The sequence below is a fragment of the Vicia villosa genome, linkage group LG7 (assembly GCF_029867415.1).
Source record: "Vicia villosa cultivar HV-30 ecotype Madison, WI linkage group LG7, Vvil1.0, whole genome shotgun sequence".
In the NCBI taxonomy this organism is placed as follows: domain Eukaryota; kingdom Viridiplantae; phylum Streptophyta; class Magnoliopsida; order Fabales; family Fabaceae; genus Vicia; species Vicia villosa.
In genome coordinates, this window is record NC_081186.1 from 115,303,940 (window position 1) to 115,322,300 (window position 18,361).

The 18,361-nt window shown below is 34.1% G+C and overlaps 1 protein-coding gene and 1 pseudogene across 1 annotated transcript; both read right to left on the minus strand.

Moving 5' to 3' along the window:
* Positions 1-1,570: 1,570 nt before the first annotated feature.
* On the minus strand, positions 1,571-2,231 carry LOC131620029 (ras-related protein Rab-2-B-like). Its single transcript, XM_058891055.1, has one exon. The coding sequence runs from the start codon at positions 2,201-2,203 to the stop codon at positions 1,571-1,573; it is 633 nt and encodes a 210-aa protein (XP_058747038.1). The 5' UTR covers positions 2,204-2,231.
* Positions 2,232-11,766: 9,535 nt separating this feature from the next.
* Positions 11,767-12,812, minus strand: LOC131620030 (ras-related protein Rab-2-A-like; annotated as a pseudogene).
* Positions 12,813-18,361: the final 5,549 nt, after the last annotated feature.

An 18,361-nucleotide genomic window follows, 5' to 3' on the forward strand; every position in this document is an offset into this window, starting at 1 on the left:
AATTAACTCAAATCAACTTGATTTTGGAAAAATATAAAGATTAAGACGAATATGAACAGTTACCTGTGAAAAAAGAAGGCGTCGTTCCACTGTGAATCTTGGGGAGACAATATCACAACAAAGAGGGAAATTTTTCGATACCCATGGTTGAGGATAAGGAGAAGAAGATGAAGAAGGAGGCTATGGAGAATTTTTCGATACCCTTGGCAACAAAGTGAAGGATGAACCGAATGGATGGTAAGAAGAAGGGGAAGAAGATGAAGTTCGAGGCCAAGGAGGCCAACTTTCGAAATGTGGGTTTGGGATTTAGGGATTTTAATTCAGAATTGGTTTTGTCAAATAATTTGTTTTTCAATTTAATATTAATTTTATAAAGGATTGGTATGTAATAAATGAAAGTTTCATATAAAATAATGATGTGGCAGTTGGGGTTTATAGTAGTGTGTTTTGATTGGCCATTTAAAATGACTGCACCAGAAAAGTCAAAATGTCATCTTCACCATAGAAGCTCCCATGTATATATCATAACGGTTGGTTAGCGTAATCGTTGTGTTATGTAGCGTGTGTCTTGCATTATTATCTTGATCTAGAGACCGTGATGGAAAACATCATACATACAATCTCCCCTTACCTCACAACGGTTGGTCTGACGTTATGGTATTCCTTTTCCAGTCATTGTGGTATTGCTTTTCCGTAATAGTGTTATGTTTAAAGGTAAAAAAACATTTTTTAAAGAGAAATGATACTCTTACACAAAACTTGACAACTCACACCATATATTTATACTATTTGTGTTTTTAATATATTTAATTATTTCTTTTTTACTTTTTCATATACAGAGATATAGATGCACATGTTGGTATTTTAATTGGTGTAGGATACAGTGTAGGATTTCTAGTGTATGAATAACAATCCTCTTTTTTAAAATACTTATGAGCACACAAATATTTACCATAAAGAAAATAGTCAAAAGGTTCTTTCTATAACAGTTTGGTTCGGTTAACAATAAAATCCAATTCAGTACCTGACCATTATTTCAATTTGAAAGAAATTATAGCAGTTTGATTAGGTTTTTTAAAATTCTTGTTAGAATTTGATTCAATTCAGTTCGTATTTTTAATTCAACCAAATCATAAAAATCTTATCTAAAATTTTAATTTGACCTATAATTTTGATGATGAAGATGGCATTAAAAAGTCATAAACATATTTTTGTTAATAATTTTTTTAAAATTAATCGCAAACGCTTTACAATTTTAATGTTATATTCCATATCACACGTCAACTATCATAGTCTATTTTATTCAGTTAAAGAGTCACCATGACGTTTTTTTAATTAAAGCTAAAGATAAAGGACTTAATTTAAAAATTTTACTAATTAATCATCTTATAAAATTTAAATTTACTTTCCTAAAAAATCGTAAAAATCATATTACAAACTTCATATCCAAAAAATCAATAACATTGATTAAAATTTATTAAAACAAAACATAGTAATTAATAAATAAAATATGATAATAAAAGAACTAAATTAAAACATATCGGTTTGATTGAATGAAAACATGTTGAATTCAAGTGCAGCAGCTTCCACCAAAAACAGAAGAGAGCTTATGAACCCTACCCACCAATGGTTCACCATATCCAATTTTGATTCCCTGAGTTTCATTCAACTTATCAAATTCTCCATGTTTCATCTTTCTATATATTGTTCCAGCTGTTTTTACGAAGGCTTCTTCAACATTTTCTGCACTTTTCGCCGAAACCTCCATGAAGATCAAACCATTCTCCTTCGCAAACTTCTCGCCTTCTTCAGTACTTACAACGCGCTTCTTACTTAGATCAGATTTGTTTCCGATTAACATAATGATCATACTCGAACTCGCATGTTGCCTTGCATCTTCTAACCAAGTAGCTAAGTGATCAAATGTTTCTCTCCTTGTAATATCATAAACAAGCAATGCACCTGCTGCTCCTCTATAATATGATCTTGTGATCGATCTGAACATTTCTTGACCTGCTGTGTCCCCTATTTGTAACTTGATTGGTTTACTATCAATGGTGATCATCCTTGTGCCGAATTCGACCCCAATTGTTACGTCATGGACAGGTTGAAAGCGGTTGTCAGTGAATTGAAGTTGAAGGCATGATTTTCCGACTCCGGTGTCTCCGATTATTATGAATTTGAAGAGGTATGCATAAGACATTTTTTTCTGTTAGGTTTTGAGTACTGAGAATAAGGAAGTGATAAAGTTAAAGGAAGCAATATAGAAAGTGAGGTGATGTGTTTATGATTCGGAAAACTGATGCACTATTTATAGGAATAAAAATCATAAAGAAAATTGCTAAGTGTAACAACCTAGCTAACTTTATGAGATTATTAAAAATGCTTTGAAGATAAGACACAATATATATATATATATATATATATATATATATATATATATATATATATATATATATATATATATATATATATATATATATATATATATATATATATATATATATATAAATCAAAATAATAGTAACTAACTAATTCAAAAAAATATTTGTTTTTTTTTTAAAGTAATGAGTTGAAATTCAAAATACAATTGAGAAATAAGATAAAATGAAGGGAAAATTCTTTTTTATCTTGTAACCAAATTATGTAACAACCATAGTAATAGTAGCAAAATTCAATATTCAAACGTGATTAATCTCTTGGCCTGTAGTTTTTGTGGGTTGTTTTTCTTGTTTGTTATTTGTTTGTTCTCTTTTTTTGTTCCTACATGCACTTTTAATATTTGACGGCTATCTTTATTGTACTTTGAAAATTATTCACCTTTTAATATTATTATATATTATTATTTCCTATTAGAAAAATTTTAATCAATTTTTAAATTGGATTCTATACCTTTTAAAATCCTAATAAAATCATCTTTTTGTATACTACTCACATGTATTACTAACACATTAACAAATTTTAAAACTAAAAATTAATAATTCATTTAATAACTCATTTGCACTCAATATTTCATTTAATATTTTAATAATTTTTTAAAGTTCAATCATGTATAATTAACTTTAACATAATTGTTTGTCATTAAACATTTTTGAAAAAATATTAGTTTTTATTTTGTTGCTTCTATAAGACTTTAGTTCAACTAAAAATGTCTACTGAATATTTCAAACTCACGTCTCTAAGTTTTTGGTAGTTACTAAAAAAAATTTAACCACAAAAAATAAAAATATCTATTTAAATTCACACATTATATTGGAACTCATAAACCCAAGTATTTTATTATTCATTCTCCTTGATTATTACCAAGAGAACCATACAATATTTATATAGAAAAATAACAGGTACAGATTTCCTAAAATAGCGGTGGTATATGACCAAGTCATAAAAGCTATTAGACTAAGTCATTAAAACTAATTAAGAGGGGTTTCTAATACTCCCCCACAAGCTGGACGATGACAGACAAAAGGCCAAGCTTGACGATGAAACTTGAAAAAGGAGGGGCAGCAAGAGGCTTTGTGAAGAAGTCGGCAAGTTGTGCAGTGGAGGGAATTGGAAACAGTTTGATGAGGCCAGTTTCCAATTTTTCGCGAACAATGTGGCAGTCGATTTCTATGTGTTTCGATCTTTCATGAAAGGTCGGATTGTGTGCAAGGTAGACAGCTGATCTGTTGTCGCAGTAGAGGGAGGTTGGCACTGTGAATTTGATGTGAAGATCATTGAAAAGAAAGTGCAACCATTGGATCTCGCAAGTTAAGGCAGCAAGTGCTCGGTATTCGGCTTCAGAGCTGGAACGAGAGACGGTCGTCTGCTTCTTTGATTTCCAGGAAATGAGGGATTTGCCCAGAAAGACTGCAAACCCAGTTGTAGATCTGCGTGTGGTTGGGCAAGTTGCCCAGTCGCTATCTGCAAAACCAGAAAGAACTAAGTCAGAATTGGATGGGTAAAACAGACCCTGAGCAGGGTTCAACTTTAAATATTGAATAATACGCAGAGCAGCTTTAAAATGATTGTCAGTAGGCTTTGAAACAAACTGACTAAGCTGTTGGACAGCAAAGGAAATGTCAGGACGTGTTGTAGTTAAATAGAGTAATTGACCAATTAACCTTCTAAATTGAGTGGAGTCATGAAATAAGGGTGAATCAGTACAGTTTAGTTTGATGGATGAGTTGTATGGAGTGGGGGAAGGTTTGGAAGCAAGCATACCTGTTTTGCTGAGTAAATCTAGCGTGTAATTGCGTTGATTGAGTAAGATACCTGATGTAGAGCAAGCCACTTCCAGTCCAAGGAAGTAACGTAAAGGGCCTAAATCCTTAATACGAATCTTGGAGTGAAGAGTGGCCTTGACATTAGAAATTTCTGTAATGTTGTTTCCTGTTAAAACAATATCATCGACATAGACTAACAAGGCAGTAAAAAGATTATTAGATAATTTAGTAAAAAGAGAATAATCAGCAGTGGAATGATGATAACCAAGAGAAGTTAATGTTTCAGATAATTTAGAATACCATTGGCGACTAGCCTGCTTGAGGCCATAAATACTTTTGTTAAGTTTACAAACCTTGGTGTTGGGAGATAGGTGAGGAAGAGTATAACCTTTGGGAACGGTCATATACACTTCCTCTTGAAGATCTCCGTGGAGGAAGGCGTTATTGACGTCTAATTGTTCTAGATGCCAATTTTTTATGGAGGCGAGGGAAATGAGAGTTCTTACAGTAGTTAGTTTGGCTACAGGAGAGAAGGTGTCAAAATAATCAACACCTTCTTGTTGAGTGTAACCTTTTGCAACCAAACGTGCTTTGTATCTGTCAATAGAGCCATCAGCAAGATATTTAATTTTATAAACCCACTTACAGCCGATAGGAGTTTTATGAGGGGGCAGGTCAACGATTGTCCAGGTGTTAGTATGTTCAAGGGCTTGTAATTCGGTTTTCATGGCTTGCATCCAATTAGGATCCTGACAGGCTTGGGAATAGGTGCTGGGTTCAGACGTGGAGGAAACGGATAGGCAGAATTGTTTGTAATTAGTGTTACAAGTGGTGTATGTGAGGACAGAGGAAAGGGGGAATTTGGGGGTGGAAGGAAAGGTGGGAATTGAGGAAGCTGTATCAATAAGATTGCAATGATAGTTGGACAAGTAATTAGGTTTTTTGGTTTGTCTAGTGGATTTCCGAAGAGTTGGAGGTGGAGGGTTATTGGATGAGGGGAGGGAATGGTTTAGAGGAGAGGGAGGAGGGGTGGGAGGTGGAGGGGTAGTAGGGATGGGATGATGGTTAGGGTCGGGAGAGGGAGGAGGTTGATGGAAAGGTTCAAGGTCTGTAGTGTTAGGATGGATAGTTGGTATTGGAGGGAGACGAAGGTGATCACGAGTGTGTGTAAAGGGAAAAGAATTTTCGTAAAAAATCACATTTCTTGAAACAAAAAGGCAGTTAGTGGTTAAATCATACAGGAGATAGCCTTTGGTGCCTTCTCTATAACCTAAAAAAACACAATTGCGAGACCTAGGAGAAAATTTGGTACGGTTATCAGAAAGAGTAGATGCATACGCAAGGCAGCCAAAGCATTTCAATTTATCATAGTCAGGCAATTTGTTATACAAAAGAAAGTATGGGGTGTTATGATTAATAATAGGGGAAGGGAGGCGATTAATAAGATGTATAGCATGAGCAATAGATAAATGCCATAGATTTTGAGGACTGTGAGATTGAAAGAAAAGAGATCTTGCCACATTTAGGATGTGTTGATGTTTGCGTTCGACAATGCCATTTTGTTGAGGACATTCAACACAAGACCTTTGGTGTAAGATCCCTTTGGATTTGTAAAAATCAGTCATCAAAAATTCAGGACCGTTGTCAGTACGTAAACATTTTAAAGTAGTAGAGAACTGTGTGTGAATGAATGTGATGAAATGCATCAAATGAGTCCTAGTTTCACTTTTATGGCTCATGAAGATAACCCAAGTAAACCGAGAGAAATCGTCAACAAGAGTCAGAAAATAACGTTGGTTAGATATATAAGGGGTGGCATAAGGACCCCAAATGTCAGCATGAAGCATATCAAAAGGTTTTAGAGATTTAGTAACACTATCAGGATAAGGTAAGCGTTTTTGTTTCGATATATGACAAAGATGACAAGGAAAATCTTTATTAAAAGCGTAAGTAACATTGGGACATTGAGAAGCTAAGGTTTTATGAACATTAGAAGAAGGATGACCTAATCTTCTATGCCATATATCAAAGTTAGAAGAATGAACAGAATTACAAGTAAACGAGGATGGAGATGAGATGGCCTGGACTTTGAGCACATAGAGATCTCCATATCGTTCAGCTAAACCAATCGTTTTCGTAGAGTTTTTCTGCGAAATAAGACATGCTTTGTTAGTAAAAGTAAGAGTACAAGCAGAAGAATCTATGAATTTTGTAGCAGAAATTAGATTAACATGAAAAGTAGGTATATAATAAACATTAGAGAGTATTAAGGAATTAGACAGATGAACTGTCCCAGCAATGTCAGTTTTAACAATAGTGCCATCAGGGAGTTTCATGTTAATGGGTGGAACAGAACAATGAAATTGAAAATTGCGTAAATTCGGAGTGATGTGATGAGTAGCATCTGTATCAATTACCCAATATACAGGTGGCTTACCATCAAGGAGAGGAGAAACAGAGTTAATGTTGGGTAGAGGATTGCCATCAGAGGGAGGAGGAGCGGAAGCAGATAGTTGTTGATGTTGAAGCATTTGCATTATCTGATTGTATTGAGTCTGAATGGTAGCAAGAGAGTACTGAGGATCAGAGGCAGAATCCACTGGAGCTTCTAATGGAGAAGAAGCCACAGCATTATTGATGGAGGGCTTTTGGCTTTTGTATTGATAACCGGGAGGGTAGCCGTGTTTCATGAAGCAGGTATCAATGGTATGATTATTACGGCCACAGTGAGTGCAAATGCGTTGTGAAGGAGCACCGCGACCCGTAGAGGAACGGCCACGACCACGAGAAGAAGAACCAGTGCCGCGAGCTCCCCCATAGTTATTGGAGGGTTGAAATTGCATAGCCAAAGAAGGAAGGTCAGGTGAATCAGAAGGTATGTTGATGGAGCGTCTTTCCTGGCCGAGCACCATTGAGAAGGTCTTGTCAAGGGAGGGAAGAGGATCCAACAGAAGAATTTGAGAGCGGACAATGGAGAATTGATCAGTTAGACCCTTAAGAAACTTTATAACACGATCTTGATTTTTGTAACGACGAAGATCTGAAGCAGCACCACAGGTGCAGGGAATAGCACAAGTACAGTCCCGAGTTGGCCGAAAGGCATCAATTTGTTCCCAAAGTGATGTGAGTTTGGTAAAATAGGAGGAAACATCGAGGGTACCTTGATGCAAGTTGGTGAGATCGTCTTGAAGATCGGAGATTTTGAATATGTCTCCTTGGGAAAATCGTGTCTCCAAATTCTTCCATACAACAGAAGCATTATCAATCCATAGAATAGATTGAGCGATGGTGTCAGAAACCGATTTTTGAAGCCAAGCAAGGACCATGTTGTTGCATCGAAGCCATGGATCGTAAAGAATGGTGCCGGCGACGGGTTGTGCGAAGGTGCCATCGATGAATCGAAGCTTATTCTTCGATATAAGGGAGACTTTCATGGCTCTTGACCATGAATTGTAATTGGTATGATCAAGAAGGGGAGTGACGAGGACAAGAGAGGGATTTTCGTTAGGGTGAAGATAGTAAGGGTTGGAGGGATTGGTGGCGAAATCGGAAAAGGGGGTGGCGGCGGCCATGGAACCAGAGGTGATTTGGGGAAAGAAAAATAGGGTTCTACTAAAAAAAGAGAGGAGAAAGATGAACGTTGAAGGAACGAGTAAAGAAATTGGTTGTAGGTCTTGAATATGGGGAGAGAAACGTTTCAAGAAGAGAGAGAAACAAAATCCAAGAATGATGATAGAAAAGAGGATTTTGCTTATCTGAGTGTGAGAGAAGAGAAGATGGAATATAGGGTGTAGCAATGAGAAGGAGACACGTATGAGAAGAGGATAAGAAAAATTGAATGGAAGGAAAAGAGAGAGAAAAAAAGCACACGTGATGAAGAAGGAAAATGTCAGGCTGATACCATATTGGAACTCATAAACCCAAGTATTTTATTATTCATTCTCCTTGATTATTACCAAGAGAACCATACAATATTTATATAGAAAAATAACAGGTACAGATTTCCTAAAATAGCGGTGGTATATGACCAAGTCATAAAAGCTATTAGACCAAGTTATTAAAACTAATTAAGAGGGGTTTCTAATACATTATGTTGATGCTTTTAAAGGTAAACATAATGACTCCTATTTAACATATTTTTTAAGGAGTTAACAAGGTATTATTTTCTTTTGTATTTGGGCTCTACAAGCAGGCAACCTCTTGAAGCTTAAATAGATATCTTTTTCATGCAGGCTCTTTAAAAAGTAACAAATAATAAATTTTAACAAATATTCTTTAAATCCTCTTCGCGCAATAGCAAGTATTTCTTACTAAATATTTTTAGGATATCGTAGTATGTACTCTTTACCAAATATTTTTCGGTAGATACTTTCTAGTATTCTCATATGTAATATCATATATTTGTCTTTCTTTAACTAATAGTTGTGTTAAAGTATAAAATTAATTATAAATTAGATGGAGACTCGTGGGATGCGTGGATGCAAGTTAATTTTAATATATTTTATATTAAATTTTAATTATTTTAAGATTTTTTGAAACTTATAGTCAATACATTTATATTATAACAATTTATCATGAATTTCTTGTGACAAACACAATCAATTTTCTTTTAAACAACAATATATAGGAATAATCACGAAAGTATATACTTCTATGTTGAGAGTGATTAGTGATTTTTTTTCATTTGATTTCATATTTTTTTATACTTTTTTTTAATAAAGATATATTGAAAGAGATCAAAAAGATCCAAACACGTTTACAAGAGGGAGGGCTAAAACATGCCCGAAATAAAAAGAAAATTACTCACCAAATAGAACCTATCTTAAGTATAGCAAAGGGTTTTTGCCAAACTCATAAAAGTTACAATCAGGATGATTAATTTTTCCAATATAAGACCACCTCCATAACAAAGCTTTGCATCCCCAAACGACATCTCTAGCATTCCAACCGTAGTTCTTAAAAGTGATATCGTTCCTACATAGCCAAATGCTCCAAACAATAGCCAACCAAACGCTTCCCGCCTTACTACTCTTAATTTTCAAGCTATGACAAGCACAACTCCACCTACAAAAGCTTTCTTTGAAGTCATGAACCAATTGGAATTCCAATCCCAACCAATCGGTCATTTCCTTCCAAACATCCACCACTTTACGGCAAAACAAAAGCGAATGGTTCGACGATTCGGTAACTTCTTCACAAAAAACGCAATCAAGACTAGACGATGAGGGAATGATTCCATCTATTTTGAATATTTGATGTTTAAGTTGTAAAATACATATTGATATTGGCAGCGTGATGCGCGGTATTTTGTTATAACATTACATTTAAAAAATACTGTATGAAATTTTTAATTATGCAAAAATATTTTTTTTTAAAGCAAGAGATGAATTTATAAGAGAACGAAGGTTCTCGAGACGAGATACAAAGTCTACACAAGCAAGAGCTCGATAAGAAAATTACACGCCAATTGCGATTTACGACAAGTAAAAATAAGGATTTCTACTAAATTCATAAAACTTACAATTAGGTTGGATAATATTCCCAATGAAAGCCCAACGCCAAACCAACGCTTTGACTCCCCACACGATGTCGGAAACATTCCAAGTATCATTCCTAAAAATAATATAGTTTCTTGTCATCCATAAAGACCAACAAACCGCCAACCACACCACTCCTTCCTTTCCCTTTCTAACATTATTATTCTTTCCTTCCAAACTCCAAGTCAAAAAGCTCTCCTTAAAATTCTCCGCCTTATAATAAACAAAACCTAACCATTCGACAACGTCCCTCCAAACCAACTCCGAGGTATGACACTGTAAAATGCAGTGAAGTAAAGTTTCTCCGACCATACCACAATATACACAAGCAGAGTTCGAATAAGGCAAAATACCTCTTTTAGCTAGCGCATCTCCCGACGGGAGTTTGTTGATGAAGCATCTCCATCCGAAGACTTTAGTTTTCATAGGGACAACCATCTTCCAAATATTTGTAAATGCCAAATCGTGTCTGCCCGCAGGGCCATAGGGTGTATGCTCCATGCAGATAGCATCAACGCAACTTCTCACAGAAAAGTTGTCGTTCTTCTCCGCGAGCCAAAGGACAGTATCTGTACTGTCATGGTGGGGCGCAACAGACTGCAGAGCATGCCGTAACTGCACCATTTCATCTGCTACGGCCATGATGCTCAAGCTGGACCGAAAAACTCCAAAATCAGACCAGAACCAGATGCCATCTTGCCACCCGCCCATACTCGCCACTGATACAACCTGTAAAGCAGAAGCAGAATAAAGCAGAGGAAAAATATCTTTTAATACCCCCAATGGCATCCAGTTAGAGTGGCAAAAAGAAGTACGAATGTCGTTTCCCACCGAAACCTTGCAAGACAAATTAAAAAGATCCACGGGCTTATTCTTTTCCAGATTCAGAATATCGGCCCACCAAGAAGAGGATGAAGCTTCTCCCTTACAAGAACCCTTCTTAACCTACCCACCAATAACTTTGCAAGAATATTGTACAAGCTTCCTACTAGTCAAATAGGACGAAACTCGGACAACAATTGTGGATTCTTGATTTTTGGAACTAGAGTAATGAAAGTCGAGGTACAAGCTTTGGTTAAGATAGATTTATCATAAAAATCGCTCACAAAGCACAAGACATCCGCTTTAACCACTTCCCAATTTTGTTTATAAAACTCAAGAGAGTACCCATCCGGGCCGACACTCTTATTACCATCACAAGACCAAACTGCTTGTTTTACCCCTTCCTCCAAAAATGGACACCCCAACCACTCTTTATCCCTCTCGCAAAAAGTATTAAAAATGAGACCTTCCAGAATAGCTCTACAAACATCCTCTTCCTTAAAGAACGATTCAAAGTGCTTTTTAACCGCACTCTTAATTTCCTCTACGCCTTCCACCCTTCCATCTTTCCCCTCCAACAAAGATATGGCATTTCTTCGATGCCTCTCCTTAATCGAGTTATGGAAAAAACGCGTATTTTTGTCCCCGTCTTCCAACCAATGTTTCCTTGATTTCAAACTTAACATGCTATCCAAATGATGAATACATCCACATCTACGACAACATTGATTGTATCATTGATTATCCCCTTCAACGAAGTTTTAATACACACTCTTGCTTCATCCATACTTAATTTTGCCATTGTTTTGTTGTCACATTTAATGTAAGAACCTTTGAATTCATATAACAATGAGAAAAACTTCACCCCCACGCATGACAAGGAGTTCCCGTTACTCTGAGCCACAAGATTCTTTCAGGGTCCACATTGTTAGGTCTCCAAGGTCTAATACACACGAACCACTTTTCCCACCAGCTTTTCCTTTCTTCCACAAAGCTCGAACTCCGTTATGAAGAACGAAGTTGTTGTGCCGTTGTACCTCCCACCCCACTTCCTGCTACATCCCACCGACCCATGCCTCCACTTTTTCCATTTCTCCTCCAACCTCCATTTCCTTCTACAAACGCACGCACCATGATTTTAAAAACGGGTAACCCAGCAATGTAGAGAAGCCCTACAAGTTAGAGAGAAGTTGGAGCTTCTCTCAATAACATTTGTGAACAACAACTATTTTGATTCCATGAGTTTCGATCAATATATCAAATTCTTCATGTTTAATCTTTCTATATATTGCTCCAGCTGTTTTTATGAACGCTTCTTCAACATTTGCTGCACTTTTCGCCGAAACTTCCATGAAGATCAAACCATTCTCCTTCGCAAACTTCTCGCCTTCGGTACTGACAACGCGCTTCTTACTTAGATCGGACTTGTTTCCGATTAACATAATGGTCATACTCGAATTTGCATGTTGCCTTGCATCTTCTAACCAAGTAGCCTAGTGATCAAATGTTTCTCCTTGTTATATCATAAACAAGTAATGCACTTGCTGCTCCTCTATAATATGATCTTGTTATTGATCTGAACATTTCTTGACCTGCTGTGTCCCGTATTTGTAACTTGATTGGTTTACTATCAATGGTGATCATCCTTGCGTCGAATTTGACGCCAATTGTTACGTTATGGACAGGATGAAAGCGGTTGTCAGTGAATTGAAGTTGAAGGCATGATTTTCCGACTCCGGTGTCTCCGGTTATTATGAATTTGAAGAGGTATGTATAAGACTTTTTTTTCTGTTAGGTTTTGAGAATTGAGAATAAGGAAGTGGTAAAGTTGAAGGAAGCACTATAGAAAGTGAGGTGATGTGGTTATGATTCGGAAAACTGATGCCCTATTTATAGGAATGAAAACCATAAAAAAAATTGATAAGTGTAACAAGCTATCTAACTTTATGAGATTATTTAAAATGCTTTGAAGATAAGATACAATATATACATAAATCAAAATAATAGTAACTAACTAATTCAAAAAAATATTTGTTTTGTTTTTTAAGTAATGAGTTAAAATTCAAAATACAATTGAGAAATAAGATAAAATGAAGGCAAAATTCTTTTCTATCTTTTAGCCAAATGGAGGGTTAAATTGTCTAAAACATAGTAGCAAAATTCAATATTTTTTATCTTTTAAAAATATTTGTTGGGTTGTTTTTCTTGTTTTTTTTTTTTTGGTTAAAGGCCTTTTACCCACTGCCATATAGGCGTGTTTTGATTTTTCCCCCTTAAAAAATTCTTTTTGTAACAGACCTCACAAAATATATTACCATCATTAAAGATTTTGTTCCATTTTTTTGTGCAACAAATGCCTATGTGGACAATAAAAAATGCTGATGGTGCATATGCTGCACAAGTGACATTTATTTTATTTATTTTCTTTTTTTATAATTTCACGTGGAATTTCGTAATTTTTTAATTTTTTTTTAAATTTTTTTTAAATTTTTATATTTAATATTTCTTTTTATTTTATATATATTTATTTAATATAACAATTCTTAAATTAAATGACATATAAATAGATGATGTGTAATATAGAATTTGATGGTATATATATATTTAGTAAAGCAAAAGGAAAAATCAAAATTATATTGTTGTATTATCTTTTATTAAATCAACTAGTTATGTATTTGTACTATCTTTAATTAAATCAACTACTCATGTATTTGTCTTGTAGTGAAGCTGTCTTAATGACCCATACTGTCAGCTTGTATTTTGGACAGTCAAATACGCATGCTTTCATCTAGTCACGTCAAGTCAGGCGTTAATCAGTGTGCTTGCATTTATCATTCAATTTAGGCGTGCTTGTAAACAGTACGCAATAGTACTCCTTTTCTACCCACAACTATTATAAATTAGGGGTTCCTCGGATTGAATGCATACACAGAAACACAGACACCATACACCAAACACAAACACAACAATGAAAGCTCGCATTAGGCCAGACGGATCGCACCAGAAATTAGAGCCCCCGCCACCAAAGAAACGTCTCGACTATGAACCAGATTACCCAGAAGGAGCGGGCGTGTCATATATTCTGCAGTGAAACCCCCTATGTCGGTAATATTTTGGAATATCAATTCCATGGCCTAACTGAAGAGGACTCTCCTGAGGTTTTTGGAAGGGGAGTACGAACCCGGCGAAGAGATAAGAAGTATCAAGAGGCTTAGAACAAGGGATGATGTTGTCAACGGAGAAAGGGAACGTTGGTGGGAGAATGTGGAATACGACGTGGATTGCACTCGAATGATGAATGGAACAGATGACATTGTTTTAACCGTTGTAATTTCTTAGATGTTTATGCTTTCTTATTTTCTATTAGTGACTTTCAATGTACCTTTTAATTAATGAATGAATGAATGTTTTCTATCAATTTTTTTTTCCGTGACAACAATCCGGTTAAGTTCATGGAGTGAATGAACCAAAAATTCTTTTTAATCGGCGGTTTCACTGCAAAGAAAACCGCCAGCCAACTCTCTTAAAAATCGGCAAGTAATCCAGGGCAGCAAATATGAAAGCAAATGTGAGAAACTGCTGAGAAAATGTGTGGAAAAAAAAATCCTAACACATAGTTTTTTTATTTAAAAAAATATAAAAAATAACAAATATAAGTATTGTTAACACATCAAAAGAAATATATGTACCATCAAATTGTTATATATATATATATATATATATATATATATATATATATATATATATATATATATATATATATATATACCATCAAATTCTATTTTACACATCATCTATTTATATGTCATTTAATTTAAGTATTGTTATATTAAATAAAAAGAAGTATTAAATATAAAATTTTCAAAAAAAATTAAAAAAAAATAAAAATTTAAAAAAATTCCGAAATTCCACGTGGAATTATAAAAAAAATTTTAAAAATTCCACGTGTGCAGCATATGCACAGTCAACATTTTTTTATTGTCCACGTAGGCATTTTTTGCACAAAAAATGGAACAAGGTCTTTAATGATGGTAATATATTTTGTGAGGTCTGTTACAAAATTTTTTTTTAAGGGAGAAAAAATCAAAACACACTTATATGACGGGGGTAAAAGGCTTTTTTTTATCTATTTTTTGTTCCTACATGCACTTATATATGACGGTTACTTTATTGTACTTTGAAAATTATTCACCTTTTAATATTATTATATATTATTATTTCCTATTAGAAAAATTTTAATCAATTTTTAATTGGATTCTATACCTTTTAAAATCCTAATAAAATCATCTTTTTTTATACTACTCACATGTATTCCTAACATATTAACAAATTTTAAAACTAAAAATTAATAATTCATTTAATGACTGATTTGCACTCAATATTTCATTTCATACTTTAATAATTAACTTTAGCATAATTGTTTGTAAATAAACATTTTTGAAAGAATATTTAGTTTTTATTTTGTTTATTCTATAAGGCTTAGTTCAACTAAAAATGTCAACATTATTAGACTGAATATTTCAAACTCACGTCTCTAAATTTTTGGTAGTTATTTAAAAAAATTAACCACAAAAAAAAAACAAAAAATTCTATTTAAATTCACACATTACGTTGATACTTTTAAAGGTAAAAATAAAGACTCACATTTAACTTATTTTTTAAGGAGTTAGCAAAGTATTATTTTCTATTGTATTTGGACTTCTACTAGCAGTCAACAACCTCTTGAAGCTTAAATAGATATCTTTTTCACGCAGACTCTTTAAAAATTAATAAATATTAAATTTCAACAAGTATTCTTTAATCATATATTTTTAGGATATCGTATTATGTACTCTTCATCAGATACTTTTTAGTATTCTCATCTGACATTGCCACTTTCAAGGTTATGGCGGTCTCTCTTAATGGATCTTATGTGTAATTTGATTGTGTGCACGCGTATACCGTTTGGTCTCCCTGAAATATCAAGTGTGATTGTATTGTGTTATCTTATGATTATCAAACTTGTTGGTTTTTGTCATACCCCAAAATTTGTCCGTCATATTTTTACTGTTAAGCTCATTCAAGTATCAAAGGCTCAAGGTTGGACTAAGTGCACACTCTCCTAATCAAAGGCCTTCAAATTAGGATTTTGAATCTCTTAAGGAAGATGAGTGAATAAAAGTCTCAAGTGGAATTCATATGATCTTTTATGATTCAAATTAACCCCATGACAAGTTTCAAGCCTCAGTTCCCAAGATTGCTCAGTCAAAAGCTCAGAAAGTCAACAGTCGACTAGTTTGACCTAAAAGTCAACTGTGGTCAAAATACAGTCAAAATTCCTGATTTTTTGTCAACAACTTTATTTTGAAGTAACATTTATCATTTGATCAAGGGTTTATCATGATTTATCAAGGAAAATTCAGAAATCAACAAAACTCAAAGTTTCTAAATTAGGGGTTTTGACCTAAAAGTAAACTGAACTTTGACCAGCCATAACTTTCACATGGAACATCAGAAATTTCCCAACCAAAGCCTATTTTGAAGGAAATTGAATTCTCTACAACTTTGTATCTCTGATTCCAAGGCAAAAAATGCTTCATTTGGAAGATATGATCCAAAAGATTATAGGTCATTTCTGAAAGTCAACCAAAAGTAGTTTTTTTGTCAAAGCCCATAACATCAAGATAAAATCTTCAAATGGAAAAAAGGTTCCAAAGTGGCTTATAGAGTACATCTTGAGCTTTCCAAAAAGTCCTAGAACTCTTCTATACCTTAAAAATTGAGGGAGATATGCCTTGTAAAAGTTGGTCAATTTTGGTAAAAAATTGTGAAGAAAACAAGGGTCAAAATGGATTTTTTTGCAAAGAGGCCCAATATTTTGTGATCCAATCTTGTTCCTCAAGTCATCAAAGAGCTCCAATCCAGAAGTCACAAATTTTTTATAATTATTTGATTTTATATTGAATTTTATCTATTTAAAATGGAATTTAAATCAAATAATGAAGGAAAATATGGAGGATTTGATTTGGCTCTTGATTCCAATCATAATCAATCATCAAATAACATATATTTGATGCAATTTTCGTGATAAACCAAATTGGCATGATTGGGAGAAAATTGGAGCAAATTGGCCAAATTTAGAAGCTTTCATAAATAAAAAAATTTCAAATTCCCAATCTTTGATTCATCAAGATTCATTGCTATTTTGTTGCCCTAATATATTGCACTATAAGTATACAACTAATTCAGATGCCAAGGACACGAAAAGCTTGCCTCAAGAATCCTAATTGAGTTCTTAAAAATTCTAGAAAAAAGTCAAACTCAGTTTCCAGGTTGCAGCTCGATTCAAGCAATTTAAGACATCCTAACACGTTCCTGAGACTTCATTGAAGGATTCCACATCGTTCCCAAGTCTTGAAGCAGCCAGAACACGCACCTATACCTCACGGTTTGCTCAATTTCTTTTAAACTCGATTACATCTTTTTGCGCATCATAAACGAATTTTGATTGCATATTTGTGTTTACCGTGATGTTATGATTGATTCTGGAAGTTTAATTGCTGTAATTTGCCTGTATAGAGGAGTTGCCATTATTAAGGTTTGCAAGCTTGAATGAGGGATTCTCGTTTTAGGATAAATTTCAGGAAATTGCAGGTACCAATGAGGTTGTGAGGACGAGACGAGTCCGTCCATGGTTTTAGAATTGATTTTTGGTGCGTGTGTGAGATTTTGTTGATCGCGGGGGCTATGGTGACGACGCTGTCCGTCGGTAGAGGTTTTTACAGGGTCGAAAATGAAGGAAGGAGGAAAAAGACGGAGCCGTGGCACCCTCCTATTGGGTGATTCGCGCGTGTCATAAATTCAAATGAAGCCCGTTCCGGTGCGTTCTAGTCCTATGCGTACGATGCACCCTCTCAAATCCAGCCATCCAATCACGCCAGCTTCAGATCCAGCGTCTCCAGTCTTGCAAGCGCACGGTGGACCTCAATAAGTCCTCCACACTGAATCACGCGCTGGTTTTCTTCTCTCTTTTTATTTATTATTTCTTTTATTTGATTTTTATTATTCGTTTTTATTATTTTCTTTTTAATTCAAACCTTTTTAATTAATTCCTTTTTATTTATATACCTTTTTTATATAAAAATAATAAAACTTATTTTAATTAATAAAATTGAGTTTTTTTTAAATTAATTTAATTTAGGTTAAATAATTAGATAATTAATTTAATTTAGGTTAAATAATTAGATAATTAATTTAATTTAGGTTAAATAATTAGATAATTAATTTAGGATTAATTAATTAATTAGCTAAATTAGGTTAAATAATTAGATAATTAATTTAATTTAGGTTCAATAATTAGATAATTAATTTATGATTAATTAATTAATTAGGTAAATTAGGTTAAATAATTAGGGTTAACTTTTGATTTAATCAGGATTAGGGTTTTTAATTAATTAGGTTCCCAACCAATAATTAATTAATTAAGGGCTTTGATCAAAATAATTAGGTTAGGCGCTAACCCTAGTCTAGGTTTTTTCAAACCTGATTTTCTTTTAACTATGGTTAACTTTTCCCTACTTGGGGTTTGCCTTTTGCCTCGTTTATTTTTTATCGTTTCCTAATTAATTATACTTTGTATCTGCCCCAAAGCCTTGTAATAGTTTAGGTTTATTTTTCTGTCTTTATTTTCCGCCTTATTTTCTCCCGGGTTTTTGGCTATGTAATCCCCCACCCGAAGCCTTGTAATAGCTTAGGATTTACTTTTTCGCATTTTAATTTCTGCACAATATAACTGCGTGGTTAGTAATTTAGGGAGTG

Bases quoted from the DNA above. Each gene is read 5' to 3' on its own strand.
- LOC131620029 (XM_058891055.1), bottom strand. From the start codon at position 2,203: ATGTCTTATGCATACCTCTTCAAATTCATAATAATCGGAGACACCGGA.